The sequence below is a fragment of the Choloepus didactylus genome, chromosome 21 (genome assembly GCF_015220235.1).
Source record: "Choloepus didactylus isolate mChoDid1 chromosome 21, mChoDid1.pri, whole genome shotgun sequence".
In the NCBI taxonomy this organism is placed as follows: Eukaryota; Metazoa; Chordata; class Mammalia; order Pilosa; family Megalonychidae; genus Choloepus; species Choloepus didactylus.
In genome coordinates this window covers 38,797,461-38,813,152 of record NC_051327.1, presented here as the reverse complement: position 1 = coordinate 38,813,152, position 15,692 = coordinate 38,797,461, and the positions used below count along the sequence as shown (strand labels likewise).

Sequence of the window (15,692 nt, the reverse complement as noted above, 5' to 3'; positions counted from 1 at the left end):
GACATGAACAGAGGACACCATTTAAAGCCAGGCAGACATGGGCTCAAGTCCTCGGTCTGAACCCCTTACCAAAGATCTCTGTGGCCCTGGGCAGGTGACTTAAACTCTCTGAGGCACAGTTACCTCGTCTGTAATATGTGGGTTTAATACCAGTTCCAACTACTTCCTGGCATTGTTATGGGAAATAAAATGCATGCTTGCAGTAGGTGCAGAACAAATGTTAAAGTGTTGCATTATTCCTTTTTATCCACACTGAGTGTTGATTACACAGTAGGCACGTCGTATCATTTCATCCAGACACATAAACGGAAAAGCTCTCCCAATGGAATGAAGGGCAAGGATAGGCTTTCCATGGTATGGAAGGAACAGAAGTTGGCATCCTTTAAACTAAACCAGACACTGTGTGGAGTACTTAGACATTCTTTACAAATAGTCCTACAGCTGGTTGGAAACACTTTGGAAAGGGAGGCAAATCTAATTAGGCAATGCCATGTGTCCAGCATTAGTAGCAATTTTTGAAAAGAGACCAGGAGATGACTTTCAGAATGTGATTTTTTTTTCTTTAAAGGGCTTTGTTTCTCTGTGGCAAGCACACACACACACACATACACACACAAAACTGTATTTTCTGGATGGACTTACAGGACATTTTGGGAGCCATCTAGAGTCCTACTGGCCTGGCCTACCAGTGTAAATACCATCTTAAAATCAATATTCCTAACATAACAAAAGATCATGCATTTTAAATGGGAATAGAACAAAAACATAAGACAGGAACAAATGGCTAAGAATGGGACAGCTGCTTCATCCGCGCTATTTTCTTGGGAAGGAATTGACAGCTTTTCAGTTCTCATTTGCATCCGAAACATTAGTAGTAACAAACACACACACACACAAATTGTGTTATCAACTGGCACACAGACTGAAAACATTGTCACTGTGAAGACAACTATATAATGAATTCATGCTGATATGTATCATTGTCCCCTAGTGATCAAATGACTATAGTGATACTTTACCTTCTCCAACCACTGAAGGCCCCAAAGTTGTCCCAATTCCCACCCTTCCTGAACCCTGGTTTTTCACCATGAAGACCCCCAGGTGTACCCAAAAACTGCAGGCTCTGGAGACAGACAGACCTGGGTTTGCATCCTGGCTCTGCTATTTACTAGCTGTGATGTTTTGGACAAGTTCTTTAATTTTTAACTTTTTATTATGGATACTTTCAAATGTACACAACCATAAAGAGAAGAGTATAAGAACCCACATGTATCAATCACCCAGCTGCAATAACTATCAATATTTTCCAATTTTGTTTCATCCACCATCCCCCCCAATTTTAATATTTGCTGGAGTATTTTTAAATCAAATCCCAGTCATCCTGTTAGATGAATTCTTAGACTGCCATGAACCTCAATTTTTCTTATTCAAAAACTGGGAATAATGAGACTTCTTCCATAGATGTCTTTCATTCCTTCAACAAAAATTTATGGTGCTGCTCCCAGGAGCCAGCCCAGTTCCTGGTTTGGGGGCTGTCACTGTGACAATGCAAAGCATTTGCTCTCATGGAGCTCACGCTGCAGTGGCAGAGGTGTGGGTAAAATAATGCATAAGCCCATTTCAGAGAGGATCCACAGAGGCACAGCAAGTGCAAAGCCCCTAAGGCAGGGACGGGCTGGGCTGCTTAAGAATTATTTTCATATTAGATGAGCTAACACATTCAAAGCACTTAGCACAGTGCCTGGCACGCAGCAAGGACTCCTTAAATGTTCATTATGATTCCTCCTACAGGAGTACTTACCACAAGAACAGATAAATTGGAGCATATTTTGGAAACTGCTCTCTTTCCTAGAGTGCCAAATGATCTTTGAGTTCACTTGGCATATCCTTCAACCATTTCTATTCCTGGGGCAAAACTAACCCACTCTGCAAATGGGTGGTGTTGGAGAGTGGTTGAAAGCACACATCCTGCAGCCTGACTGGCTCGGTTGAAATCCCAGCAGCACCACTTCTTGGCTGGATGAATTTGGGCAAGCTACTGAACCTCTCTGAGCCTCAGTTTCCCCACCCTTACAGTGGGGAAAATAAAAAGGATTTGGAGATTCAAAGTGTTGATATATGTGAAGGACTTAGAATATCGCTGTTACATGAGGTTAGTGTTCCCCGACCTGTCTTTTTCACTCTTATTTGCCCCTATGTATGTTTGACTTCTTGCCTGCCCTGGCTAGGAAATTCCTCTAATGTTTTTTAAATATTTGGGAATATCCTCTTGGTATCTCCAACAGTCAAGTGGGGGCATTCCACCTGCCTTTGGTAAATATGAACTGAAATGAATGGAAATCCAATTGGCCCTAGACATGAGCTGTGCAACCTCACTGTAAACTAAGCCAGGGTTCTGCTTTTCATCCAGTTCCATATAAATCCATATATGGTCCTGGGAGGGGCAGGGGTGAGGTGGGGTGTGGCTGCAATAGGCAACTGGTCTTTCTGCTGGATTCTATGTCCTTGAAAAGGTAATCTCACCTCACGGCCTGGGGTGAGATTCATTTTCTCAGATCATACTGTAACCTAAATAGTGTAATATCAACCCGGTTCCAAGGAGGGGCTGTATGCTCATATGGAACAGAAAAGCACTTTGCCTCATGAGAATACATGAGAGCATGGTCAGGACAGCAACTAGTTCAATTCCAAGTGACCAGAATGATTTCATGGGGATATTTTTATAGCCACTGGGAGGCACTTTTTATACTGTGGCGATAAATGCTTTGTAATCGCTGACTACTTACTCAGAGTTGCTTTAAATCTTCACCACTTCCTCATACTATCTATATGGTACAACCAAAATTCTACTGTCAAAAGGGGGCTGTGCTAAATGCAGTCAGTGAGGTGTCTTGGATTGGACCCTGAGCCAGAAAAGGGGCCTTAGTGAAAAAAAGCTAGTGAAATTCAAGTAATGAGTTAAAAGTAATATACTGGTGTTGGGTTTCTCAATTTTGACACATGTGCCCTGGTAAGGTAAGAGGCTTACATTAGGGTGAAGTGGGTGAGGAGTCCATAGAAACTCTCTGTACCATCTCTGCAATGTCTCCATAAATACAAAGTTATTCCAAAATAAAGTATTTTTAAAAACAAAAAAATTAATTTTTTAAAAAAGGGTGCTGTAAACACAAACGAGTTGAGAAATATTCACTCAGATGGTATCCGCAGCCCCTCGCTCACGTCTCCCCTCCTTTAGGAAGACTGAAGGGAGCCTGCATTTACACCACAGTCCCAAAAGGCGGGGAGAGGGGTTGTCATTGGCAGGCAGGGAGGCTGGGGTGGGGAAGACCGAGTGTGTTCATAGAACTTGAGGACAAAATGTGCATTCAAAAGCAAACTATAATTACGCAGAAGCCAGAGGAGCAGTTTCAGAAAATCACTATCTCATCTGAATCTACATCCTGTTAATCAAAGAGGTCGAGGCCCTTTTGATTATCAGACTAAATATTTTTAGGCAATGTCACTGAATGCTTGGAAAGAACATGAACAGCATCAGCTGAAGAAAAATCCTTCTTCGGCTACAGAGGCAAGTCCTGCATATCACAGGAAAAATCAACCCCAGAAAATTCATAAAAGAATGATGGGCAAAAATTCCCCCTGATGGCAGTTTTCTCTCCCTGTGTGCATTCACCCAAGTCCATCGCCATTCCCCTTCCCTTCCAAACACTCAGAATTCTCCAATGACCACTGATTCTCTTAGCATGTGGCTGGAGCATAAGGGAAAGATCAGAAAGTGACTGAGTTTTTGCATTAGAAGAAGAGGAGAGAAAAATAGATGGAGATTATTATTCTCTCAGAGGAATGTAAATTAGGTCTTGAATAGAGATGAAAATGACATTTGAGACTAATGAATTCCCAGTCAAATCTGGCAACTTTGATGTTTAGTAAAGAACAGCCTAAAAGTGGCAATATTCTCCTCTTCTTGGTGTACAACAACAGATGAATCTTTCTTTCCAGTTTTTTGCAATGGTAAATCTTGTAGCTCTCATAATACTTAAAAAGTGGTTTTATATTCAATAGGTGCATTCTAATTCTGATTCCAAGGATTAGTCTCAGTTTCCAATTACCAGACTGGATTTCTTCTCTCCTAATTTTCTATCATTCAAAGTAGGCTCTGGTGACTGATTGGCTAGTAACTGATAAATATCAGTTATCTTGTCCTATGTTCTCAATGAACTCACAAAACTATTCTTTCTTCTGAACATGCAAATTGTCTCTGTGTCTGTAATATGTAAAGAGTTCCTATAAATCAATAAAATAAAAAGCCATTAATAATTAGTATAAACCATTGAATTAATTTGTTATATGAATTAAAATTATGAGTGTAAATCAGTAGAAAGGCTACATGTTTCTAATTTTTCAGATATTCCCAAGAACGTTAGCAAAAAACGATGGTAACAACCCAGCAGCATTATGTCAAATTAACATGTATGGCAATTCATGTAAGAACGCAATATTCATGACATCACACCTGGTATTCTCCCTTATAGTTTACCAGGAATTCTCTGATTTACTTGCACCCAGTAAACTACATTCTCTTTCCCTTGGTGTAAAAGATCACTGATTTCTGAGGCACAAATATAGACTCAAAGCCAGAATCATAAATAACACAAGTTAGCCTATCTCAAGAGACTTGTAAATTACTCATTGCCTAGACACTCACCTCTGGTAGTAATTTATTATCAGTACAACTTTAAAAGAAAGTCCCTTTTTTTTTAGCAAGATTCATTAATGTTCCGTGTCCTTTTGCCCCATGGAATGATGAAACTTGGGTGACTTCAATGAGTTTGTCATTTCATTTGTATCATGATTCAAAATCTTCATAAGATTGAAACTTCAAATGAGAAACGTGTCCTGTTAGTGCTCACCATAGAGAGCCAGGGACCTAATGCCATTTCGGCTTTCTCTACCCCACCATCACATTGACTCACTTAGGATGTTTGGGACCCATATACATCTAGGCTCATCTTATTTCCCAGTGAACAGGGGTCTGGAAGAAATTGTGCTCATTTCCCTCAAAGCCAGAACTGGACGTAGCAATTGCTATGTCACAGTGCAATTTACCATACCTTCAGGGCTGTGGGATTTGGTCATAAAACTTCCATTTGCTCTAAAATACAGCTATTTCTCACACCATTTTATGATCCAGGTTATAAATAAATGATGACAAATTATTTGATGTAATAAAACGTATGACATTCTATTTCATGGCCCATGTTTCAAGCCATGTAAACACTGACTCTGATAACACATTGCAACAATTTCCAAAGCCATGAAAAATCATCACCATGCAGAATCAGAGAATCCCTGTCACCTGTGTCCAAGTCCACAGATGTATTCCTCTATCCATTGAGCGTACAACTTTGCAACCAAACCATCCAAAACTATGATTCAGCAAATAAAACCCCAATGCAATGCTTAGTAGACTTTCAGTAAAGGCGACCGTAAAATGTGCAACACCAGAACTGTTTCTGTTTTTTAAAACCTCCAGCCACAAGTGAATGCATCCTTTGAATTGTCTGGCTTTTGTTATTTTAAACCAAGCCCTCCACATTACTTTAATGTGGGGGTTACTTGAAAACATAATTGCTAGGAATAACCACAGTAGTACACTATTGTCAAAAGCTAAACAATCTAGTTTTTCCTCCACTTCTATTAGTCAGCGCATCAGCTTCATAACGTATGTTGTACATACAGACCTTTGAAAGGAAAGAAAATCTTTGGGAGCATACCAAGATCCCCAAATATGTTCTATCTGCCAAAGAATACCTATTGAAACACAATGGCAGATACAGCTTGGCAGAACAATGGAACCGAATTTGCTGTTGAATCACACGTGCACACTCCAAACCAGCATGACCACAACTCAACATCTGCCTACACACACACACACACACACACACACAAAGAGTATTTCATGGATTATTTTTATGATACTCCAGTTTTATGAAAAATAGATCTAATTCTTCTTAACTTGTATCTGTCAGTCGACAACAGCATAAAACATTAAAGACACAACTGTTCGACCTCGGAAAGCAGACTAATAAGCAATGGATCCTTGGTTAACAGATGACCTAATCAAGATGAACCAACAAAATGGATTAATGGTTAACAGATTAACTACCTCAGATAAACCAACCGAGTATCCACTGGTTAACCAAATATCCAACCATGATGAACCAACCAAGGATGCCATTAATTAACAGAACAATCAACCAAGATGAACCAAGTGGTCTACTAGTTCACAGAAGAACCAACATGAGAAACCAACCAAGTGGACCACTAGTTAACAGAAAAACAAACCAAGTGAAATCTGATGATTCCAAATTTAGCCTTATCCAGGAGAGCTGAAATAAAACTTCTAACCAGTCAACAGGGGAGAATCTCTTAAGTAATCCAAACACGCACTGGGAAACCTGAGAGTGACCACAGCATGGGTCACCATACAGGACTGGAGGTGGATTGTGCAGCTGTACTTACGAAGGTTATTTATGGGGGCCCTCGTGTCCATGTTCTCATAATGCTGGACGTGGACAACAATGTTCAGGTCTCTCTCCATGTGGTCAGTGTTGCAGTGGCCCTGGGGCCTCATGACATCTGCAAGAGCCCTGAAAGAAGAAAGAGTTTAGACATGTTCATTTGAAACATGAGCACCAAACGCTGTGTTTGTGAACAAAACACAAGACCCCTTTCTTCCATGGGGCTGCCATTCTAGTCGGGGGTGGGGGTAGAGAAGAAGACATAAATAAGTAAATAAGATTGCTGCAATTCAAGGTTCCATGGGGACTTTATGCACAATAGCTCACATGCTTCTCCCAACAGCCTTATGATAGTATGATCTCTACCCCATAGGATGGCTGAGAACATGACATGATAAATGCCTGTAATGTATCTGCCCAGTGCCTGCTTTTTGGAGAAATCCCATAGGTTTAGGGATTTCTTATCTAACACTAGATACCAACGCATCAGGTACAGTAGTTGCCCAATATTAGTAACACTAGCTAACATTTATCAAGTTCTTACTGAAAATCAGACACCAGGCTAATCACGTTCCCTGCCGAGACTCAACCAAGCAGCCCCAAAACACCTTATGAGCCTTGTGACTGCTTTTCTGCAGATGAGTAAATGGAGGCTCAGAGAGGTGAATTAACCTGCTCAAGCTCACACAGCCGGTATGTGGCACAGGGATTTGAACAAGAGTCCGTGTTCACAGCCCTACTCCCTTTGCACTGGGTTTCCCGTCACCGTGGAGGATGTGGTGTGACCCATCCGCTATCCCTGCTGTTTCCTGGGGAAGAAGGGAAAGACCAGGAACTTAAGTCTCAGCTGTGTTTTCCCTCTTTGCATTGATCATCATGTTTAATCCCCTGAACACTCTCCCAAGGGTCAATATTTTCATCACTATTTTTTTTTTACAAATAAGGAAATAAGTCGAGAACTGTTAAGTGAGTGTCCCAATGAGCCGTAAACCTAGAGAAGAAGCTGAGTGTCTACATGCAGAAGAGCGCAGAGGTAACTGCCAAGTGGATACCACACCCAAGGTTGGACCTAACCAACACATTTTTTCCCTCTTTATCTAGCCCTCCCTCCCAAGTGTTTATTCAGATATATGCATATTCTTGAAAAATATTTAATAATGTAGATGTTGATGTCTATGGGTGTATCTTTTACATAGATGGTTTACCATTTACCATAAACCTCCTTCTGTCTCTTCCTTTGTTCACTAGACGTGAGAGCTAAGCATATTGCCGAATGTGAATCTTATTCATCACATGCACTGCTGCATAATGTTCTATCATATGCAACCTCCATATTTCCCTTATCTTCAGGGATTATAGCACAATATACTAGTATAGCACAGGAACTGACCAACCAGAGTGGATGCCAGCTATAAACACCCAGCTGTTCCACTGTAAAGCAAAGAATATCATTTCTGCTGACCTGTTCTCCTAATTATGGACATCTAGATGGCCACCAAGCCCCACCTTGGTAAACAACACGCAACACCCAACTTCACACCAGCCTCCACTTAGAACAGGGAGAACTTCTCTGGGATATATACTCTCGAGTGATTCTGCCATTTTTTAGGGTATACCCTGATCCACTGTATGAGTCCACATAAAGGACATAAAGGAAGGGAGACAGGAAAGGGAGGTGACATGTTGTAGCGAGGCCCACACGCCTCACCTGTGAACTCAGCCAGCCCAGCCTGCCTACAGAAATTCACCACACAATGGCAGGTAGACCTCCAAAAGTGGTCTCCTGGCCAGCAGCAGCAGCACCCGGGAAATTTTCAGATCCACCCAGACCTACCGACTCAGAGACTCAAGGAATGCTGACCAGTAATCGGTGTGCTCACACACCTTCCACGTGAGTCTGCTGCACATTCAAGTCTGAGGCTGTGCTAGGATAACCGAGGCCCCGCACCTGGGGGGATGGTAGATGCTGGGCAATGGGGCAAGAACCACAACTGGTGAAAGGAAGTCCAGGATGGGAGCGGGACCCAGTCAACATGGCAAGGATCCCACATGACTTGGAAAGGTTGAGTCCGCTAAGAGAAAAGAGAATAACAATAGCTCCCATGCATAGATTCAATAAATATTTATTGTCCTCTGTGTGCCAGGCACCATTTAGGGTCCTGGGGATACAGCAGTCTGCAGGATGGACAAGTCGCTCCCTTCAAGAAGCTTCTCATCTATAGAAGAATGTGAAAAATAAACAAGTAAAATAAATAAACAAAGGACATAAAAGAGAGGAACGTGATCAAAAAGGTCACATGCATAGCAGCTTTACTGATAACAGCCAAAAAGTGGAAACAACCCAAAGGTCCATCAACTGATGAATGGATGAACAAAATGTGCTATACGGAACGGAAAATTACTCAGCCATGAAAATGAGTTAAGTACTGATACATGTTACAATGGATAACTGTGAAGACTTTATGCTCAGTGAAAAAAAGCCAGGCACAAAAGTTCATGTATTGTATGATTCCATTTATAAGAAATGTCCAGAATGGTCAAATCTTAGAGACAGAAAGTGGATTATTGGTTTCCACGGGCTATGGAAGAAGAGAACTTCAGAGCGATCGCTAATGGATACGGGGGTTCTTTTTGGAGTGAGAAGAATGTTCTGGAATTAGAGGTAATGGCTGCCAACATTGTGAATATACTAAAAAAAAAACCACTGAATTGTACATTTGGAAAATAAATAAATAAAAGTGTGAGAGAAAGAGGGAGATTGGGTGATGAGGAAAAGCTTTGCTGAGGAGGACAAGTGAGTTGAGTCGTGAACGGTGAGGTGAGGCAACAGCAAGTGCGAAGGCCTTGGGGCAGGAAAGAGCTCAGCATATCTGAGGAACAGGCAGGAAGGCCAAAAAGCAGGGACACGGAGAACGAGGAGAGGAGCCTTACTTGGTACGGATCATCAGACCCATTTTACAGAGAGAAAAACTGCCCGATTTCACCCGGCTTATCAGTGGAAGGACTAAGGTGCAAACCAGAGTGTCTCTGAAATAAGACTCCTTCCTGCCTCCTTCCTACCTCCGTGCAATAAGAGGGGCCTAAAACTCCAAGGGGCTGCTGGGAAGGAAAGTCTGAGGCAAAGGCCAAAGGCCGCCCAAACCTAATTTGCTGCAGGTTCTTAATCCTAACCATGAGCTTCAAGGAAATCTCTGAACCCCTCTGAAGTTGAATGTATATTTTTCTCCAAACAGAAACCATGGATTTCATCATATTCTATAAAGGAGTCCCTGCAAAATTCCAAAATATTCACGCTTTCAAGAGGATAGTGAAGGAACCGCCATGGCTACCACGAATTTGGACAGCACTGCCATCTGCAGATGCCCCTGGGTTCTCCTGGGTGCCGAAATACCTCAATACCCAGCCCAGAAGCCCAGGACCCTTTTCCCCGGGGCTGACCGTCCCAGAGCATGCAGCGGAGGCTGGGATTCTCACAGCCCCCCATTTCCCGGACAAGGGGTCTCCAAAGTGTGGTTCACTCACGCCAGGCACTGCATGAGATGACTTGGCATGGGGGAAGAAAATGTGAGGATTTCCATGTACGGTTGCTGATCATTAGCAATGAGAAATAAATTTAACATGCGTATCGACGCTAGCGTCCTTACTTGGAACACCCTCGTGGGATGGTGGGAATCCAGAACCTCAGCCAAGCTGGGGAAGGAGAGGCTCACACAGGTTCCAAAAGGCATTTCCCGCCTTGCAGTTTGTGTGTGCCCCTTGGGATATTTGCAGATGAAATAGTCTAGTTTTAACTAATTTGACCATCACAAAACACATACGTGGCTTAAAATGTGGTAGTGGATGGTGGTGTTGGTAGCTCAGTGTTGTAAATGCAATTAATGCCACTGAATTGCACACTTAAAAATGTTTAAAATTAGAAATTTTATGTTATATATATGTTACCACAATAAAATTATATATATATTCTCCCATAACAAAAATCACAGTCTGGTGATAATACTGATAACGCGATCACCAAAAATAATGGTAAAGTTGACTCTTCCCTTCTCCACAACAGATTTTCCCAAAGTTCAAATGATGGTCTAGTCGATCCAAAACGAGTCAGCCAAAAAATAATCAAAACACTCACGAAGAATATTCAAAATACGGATTTATTTAAGAATGATGAACCTGCTCGGCACACAGTATGCCTGGAGAGATGAGCCACTGATAGCATGAGGCCATCATGACTCGTGACAGGTTTTAAAGTAATATTTATCTCACCTCCAGCTCATTTTAAAATTTATGTTTTCAATAGAATGTTTTAAATTAAACTTTAAGTTATAATAGAATACTTTCTAAAAATAAAATGTGTTTTATAGTATACCTAATATTTGTTTACTGATACATATATATATTTACTAATAAAACAAATGTGCACATATTGGGGGTGCATACTAAAAACATTTTACAAACTGCGACACATCTAGAGAATTTAATGAATCAGACAGTGGAAAGAATCAACTGTGTACCCCGAACAAATGCATAAGGATCTGGCATTTGTTTGAGGCCCATAGTCTGAGAGCTTCTCAAACTTTATATGTACTTTCAGATCACCTGGGGATCTTGTGAAAATGCAGATTCTGACTTAACAGGTCCGTGGCGGTGGGGATCTGAGATTCTGCTCAAGCTCCCCCCAGGTGATTCTGCTGCTGGTCCAGAGACCACCTTCCATGTAGCAAGATCCTACCGGGAACTCGCTGAAGAAGCTACACTTGCCTTTCATATTTTTTACCCCAGTTCAGTACAATTATGTCAAAACATAGGAAATTGCCATTTTTGAAGTCGAAAATTATTGCATATTGACAATTGCATAGGGTGCAACTTACTATGTATTTATCTGTAGATTGATTTTTGTGTTACCTATTTCCTGCCATTGGGCTGGTGGCTCTGGGAGGGAGGGATTATGTCTTCACCATTCACTGCTCCCTCACAGCTCTCAGCACAGTGCTGGGCAGAAAGCAGGTGCTCATCAAAGGAGCAAATGAATGAATGAGCGAATGAATGGATGTAGGAGATACTTTCTTACGACATGTAAACCAGGATGTCAGAAACCAGGACTCCCGTGGGCCAGGGGCCACTGTAGGTGCTTGGGTACAGCAGTGGAAAAAGCAGCTCCTGTCCCCGCCCGCCTCACTATGCCCTGTAGGGGAAGGGGACAGATCACAAATTTGAAAACCAATAAATGAGTCACTCTCAACTGAGGTCTGAAATGGAGCACGTGAAACCAAGGATAGGCTAGAATGAAGGGGAGGGGCAAAGGAAGACTGGTCAAGAGGACTTGGGGCAGGGGGCAGCATTGAGCTGAGACCTGGATATTGAGGAGGGGGAGTCGGACAAGGGCTCCAAGGTGGACATGAGCTTGGCATATAGAGGGACAAAAAGAAAATGCTGCATCCCTTCTCTCTGCAATTACCATGAGCAAATGACAAGACCCCAATATTTCAGATGGAGCTGAGTTCCAGTATCTTGATTCAAAGCCTCCAGGTGTCTCCAAGCCCAACCCCTGTTCTGACTTTGAAATACCTGAAAGGGATTCCTGAGCGTTTCCTCTTGCAGAAGCAGCATCACTTATTTCTCCAGAATGCAAGTGCAATGGGCATGTGGGAATGCCCAATGGAGTGGTGGTTACACGGGCGTAGACGTGTCAAAGCTCATCAGACTGTACAATTAAAATGGGTACATTTTATTGTGCACATTACACCTCAATAAGGTTGATTTTTAAAATGCAAATGATTCAGGGCCCAAAGAGCAGCAAACATATCCTGCAAGGAAAAATAACTTGACCAACAACACAAGCATGCATGGGGTTCTCCAGCCTGGGAAGTTGATGGAAGCCACAGGATAACCACAAATGTATAAGAAGGGGAGGCGGAAGAGGAGTGGGAAGGAGAGACAGAAGGCAAGGGAAGGGGGGTAGCTATCATTTGATGCCATTTCCTTCCAAGGACTCCAGCTCTTCCGAAGTACATTTGAAAAACGCACAGTACATCATGCTATGTAATCTGCCACTCAGATTTCTGATTCTGTTTGAAGCTTGGCAAAACAACGACATGTGTTCCCTACTGGCTTCAAGTCTAGAGAGCTTCAAACATGTGTTCCTGCCCCCAAGGTCATTTAGCCTCAATGCCTCCACCAAGAGGTCTGGCCATGGCAGGGGCAGATGCAGAGAACATTCCTAGTCTTGATCTTACTGTGACTCCTTGAACTGGCCCCGATGCACATGCTGTCATTTGCAGGGCAGCAAGCACTTGTGCGTGAACGGAGAAGACCGGCAGTCCGCATGCTTGAGCTCAAAGGCAGTGTGGCATAACGGTCGAGGACCTGTGCTCTGGCCTCAGACTGTCTGGGTTTGACGTCTGACTCCTCCGCTCACCAGGTGCTTGGTCATCCTCTCCGAAAGCAATCTGTGCCTCCGTAAATGGCAGATTGTCATCGAGCCTATCCCAGGTAGGAGGAGGGTTGTGAAATTAAATGAGACCTGATGCATGAGCTTATAGCAAAAAAGAAAAGCCAGCAAGGGTCCTTCAGCATCACTTAGTCCAAGCCCTTGCGATGCATTTCATGTAGTCACACAGGGAGCTTCCCTCCTATTCCAAACCTGCCACCTCCTGCTAAGAGTAAAATGCAGGTCCAGAGAGGTCACAAGACTTCACCAATGTTGCACAGCGAAATAGAACACAGCCTAGCAGACCAAGAGCTAGGCATCATGCAACCAGGCTATAGTATTTCTGCCTCCAGTAGGCCAGGGGCAAGAAATTCAAATTACAAGGATGGCGATAAAGGGAAAGAGTTGCCGAGCAGTCGCCATGTGGCGGGATCTACACTAAGAGCATTCCAAGACTGGTCTCGTCGAATGCTCGCTGCAAGCATACAACACGGGGATAGTCAAAATTCCCTTTCCAGATGAGGACACGAGATTCAGAGAGGTGAAGCAACTTTCCCAAGGCCACACAGCTCTTAAGTGGTGGAGCCAGGACTGAAACTCAGGACACCTGAGTGGAGCCCAGGTTGTTAAGATCAGCCTCGACTGCCTCCCTAGAATCAGGCAGGGTGGCGACTGGCACGAACTGAAGAGCCTCCGGAGTCCAGTTATGACTCAGCGGCAACCAACCATTGCCATGTCAAAATGCAGTTCCAGAGCTGTCAGACCTACTGATTTTTCAAGAGAATCAGAGATCTGGACTTCTGGGGGAAAACTTCCAGTTTTTAAATGCTGCCAATTGATCCTAAGTTGGTTTTAAAACACCGTGCATAATAGAGACTAAAGAGACTTAACAGCCAAATGTAATGAACCTTGATTGGATCCTGATTTGAAAACTCAAGCTATAAAAGACATTTTTAGTACAACTGGGAAAATTTGAATATGATTGGCTATTTAATGATACTATGGAATTTTTGTTCATTTTCTTGGGTATGATAATGGAATCATGTCATATAGGAGAGTATTCTTGTTCTTAGGAGATCCATGCTGAAGTATTTAGGGATGAGGTGTCATGTCTGCAACATATTTTCAAATGCTTCAGCCAAAAAAAAAAAAAAAAAGGAAGGAAGAAAAAAAGAAAAGAAGAAAGAAAAGAAGTAAATATATGGATATACGGAGAAAGCAATAACAAAACAAGTATAACAAAATACTAATCATTGCTAACTCTAGATCAGTGATTCTCAACTGGGGATGAGTTTGCCCCTTAGGGGACATTTGACAATGTGTGGAGACATTTTTTAATTGTTACAATTGGGGGGGGGGTGCTACTGGCACCTGGTGTGTAGAGGCCAGGGATGCTGCCAAATATCCTACAACACACAGGACAGGCCCCACAACAAAGGGTGATCTACCCCCAAATGTCAGTAGTGCCAAGAACTGAGACACCTAGCTCTAGATAAACAATATACAGCAGTTCATTTTAATAACCCTTCAAGGTTTTTTGTATGTTCAAATGTTTTCATCATAAAAACTCAAGGAAAACTTAAAAATAAAAAGAGGAATAAATACATAAATAAAAATGTTTTGCAGAACAAATGAAACCTGTCAGTTTGGTAACCAGAGCTGGCTACTGCAGAGCTTTGCACAGTTGTCAGAGTAGCACATACAGGCCCCCCACCCACACCCCGCACCCCTCTGGAACTGCCCTCTTCCTCCTTATCTAATCGGCCCAGAAAGAAGCAGGCCATAAGCCCTGGACTCTGAGCAGAGAAACTGACATCTCCAAGGCCTCTGCTTGGAAAACACAAGGGCGCTGGTCACCAAGTTTGCAAAGAGGGAGCAGCGCCATGCTGTTAAGTCTTTGAAGGGATGAGATGAAAACTAACTGCCTCCCAGTGTCCCTCTCAGCTCTGACAAAACAAATTAAGAGGGCTGCGCTGGCAAGTTAATTTTACCTGGATGCCACCTTAGAGCAGCATCTCTGATGCACCACATCCCCCCCAACCCAAGCACCCCTTAACACACCAGGCAAAATCTAATGAACCAACTGCCATGGTTGGGACTCAAAAGGATCAACTGCCCAAGGAGTGTGTGATGCATCTGGAGGTGATCTGGGGATGCCCCATCATCACAGAAACACACACAAAGGTTTCACCCACAGAGAAAATGAGCAACAGAATGCAAATGAGAGTTTCCTTGGCCCTTCTCCTTTCTCTTGTATTAAGTCATCCATCCCCAACCCTGAAAAGCACTCCCAAACCCAAGACCAGTCTTGCTCAAAGTGGAAACCACTGTATATCAGAGCCATTGGGGAAGGTGGTTAAATGCAGATTTCCAGGGCCCCGTTCCAGACCCAGGATTCAGAATCTCTGTGGATAGAACCCAAGGATCTGCATTTTAGCAGCTCTGCCAGATTCTGGGGTTCAATCGAAAAATGGCTACTCCAGAGACAGGTGAAAGCAGGGGACTTGGGACTGCATAATTTTCTAACACTATGACCTTGGGCAAGTTACCCACCTTGAGCCATTATTACTGTGCCTGAAAAATGGAAATAAAAATAGTGCTTGTCTCATAGGGTAGTTGTGAAAACTAAATGAGAGAATGTTACATACATACACACACATACACACAGAGAAAGGAGACCTAGTACAGTGCCTGGCACACATTTGCTCAACAAATGTTAGTTCCTTTTCCTTAGCGATGTTAGCGAA

The 15,692-nt window shown here is 42.8% G+C and overlaps 1 protein-coding gene across 1 annotated transcript in view; it reads right to left on the bottom strand.

Annotated features, from left to right (window-relative positions):
* The window catches only part of SHISA9 (shisa family member 9), a 273,530-nt gene that overhangs the window by 254,521 nt on the left and 3,317 nt on the right, over window positions 1–15,692 (bottom strand). Inside the window, 1 exon segment of the mRNA XM_037814994.1 lies at window positions 6,520–6,647. Coding sequence (XP_037670922.1) covers window positions 6,520–6,647 — 128 coding nt within the window.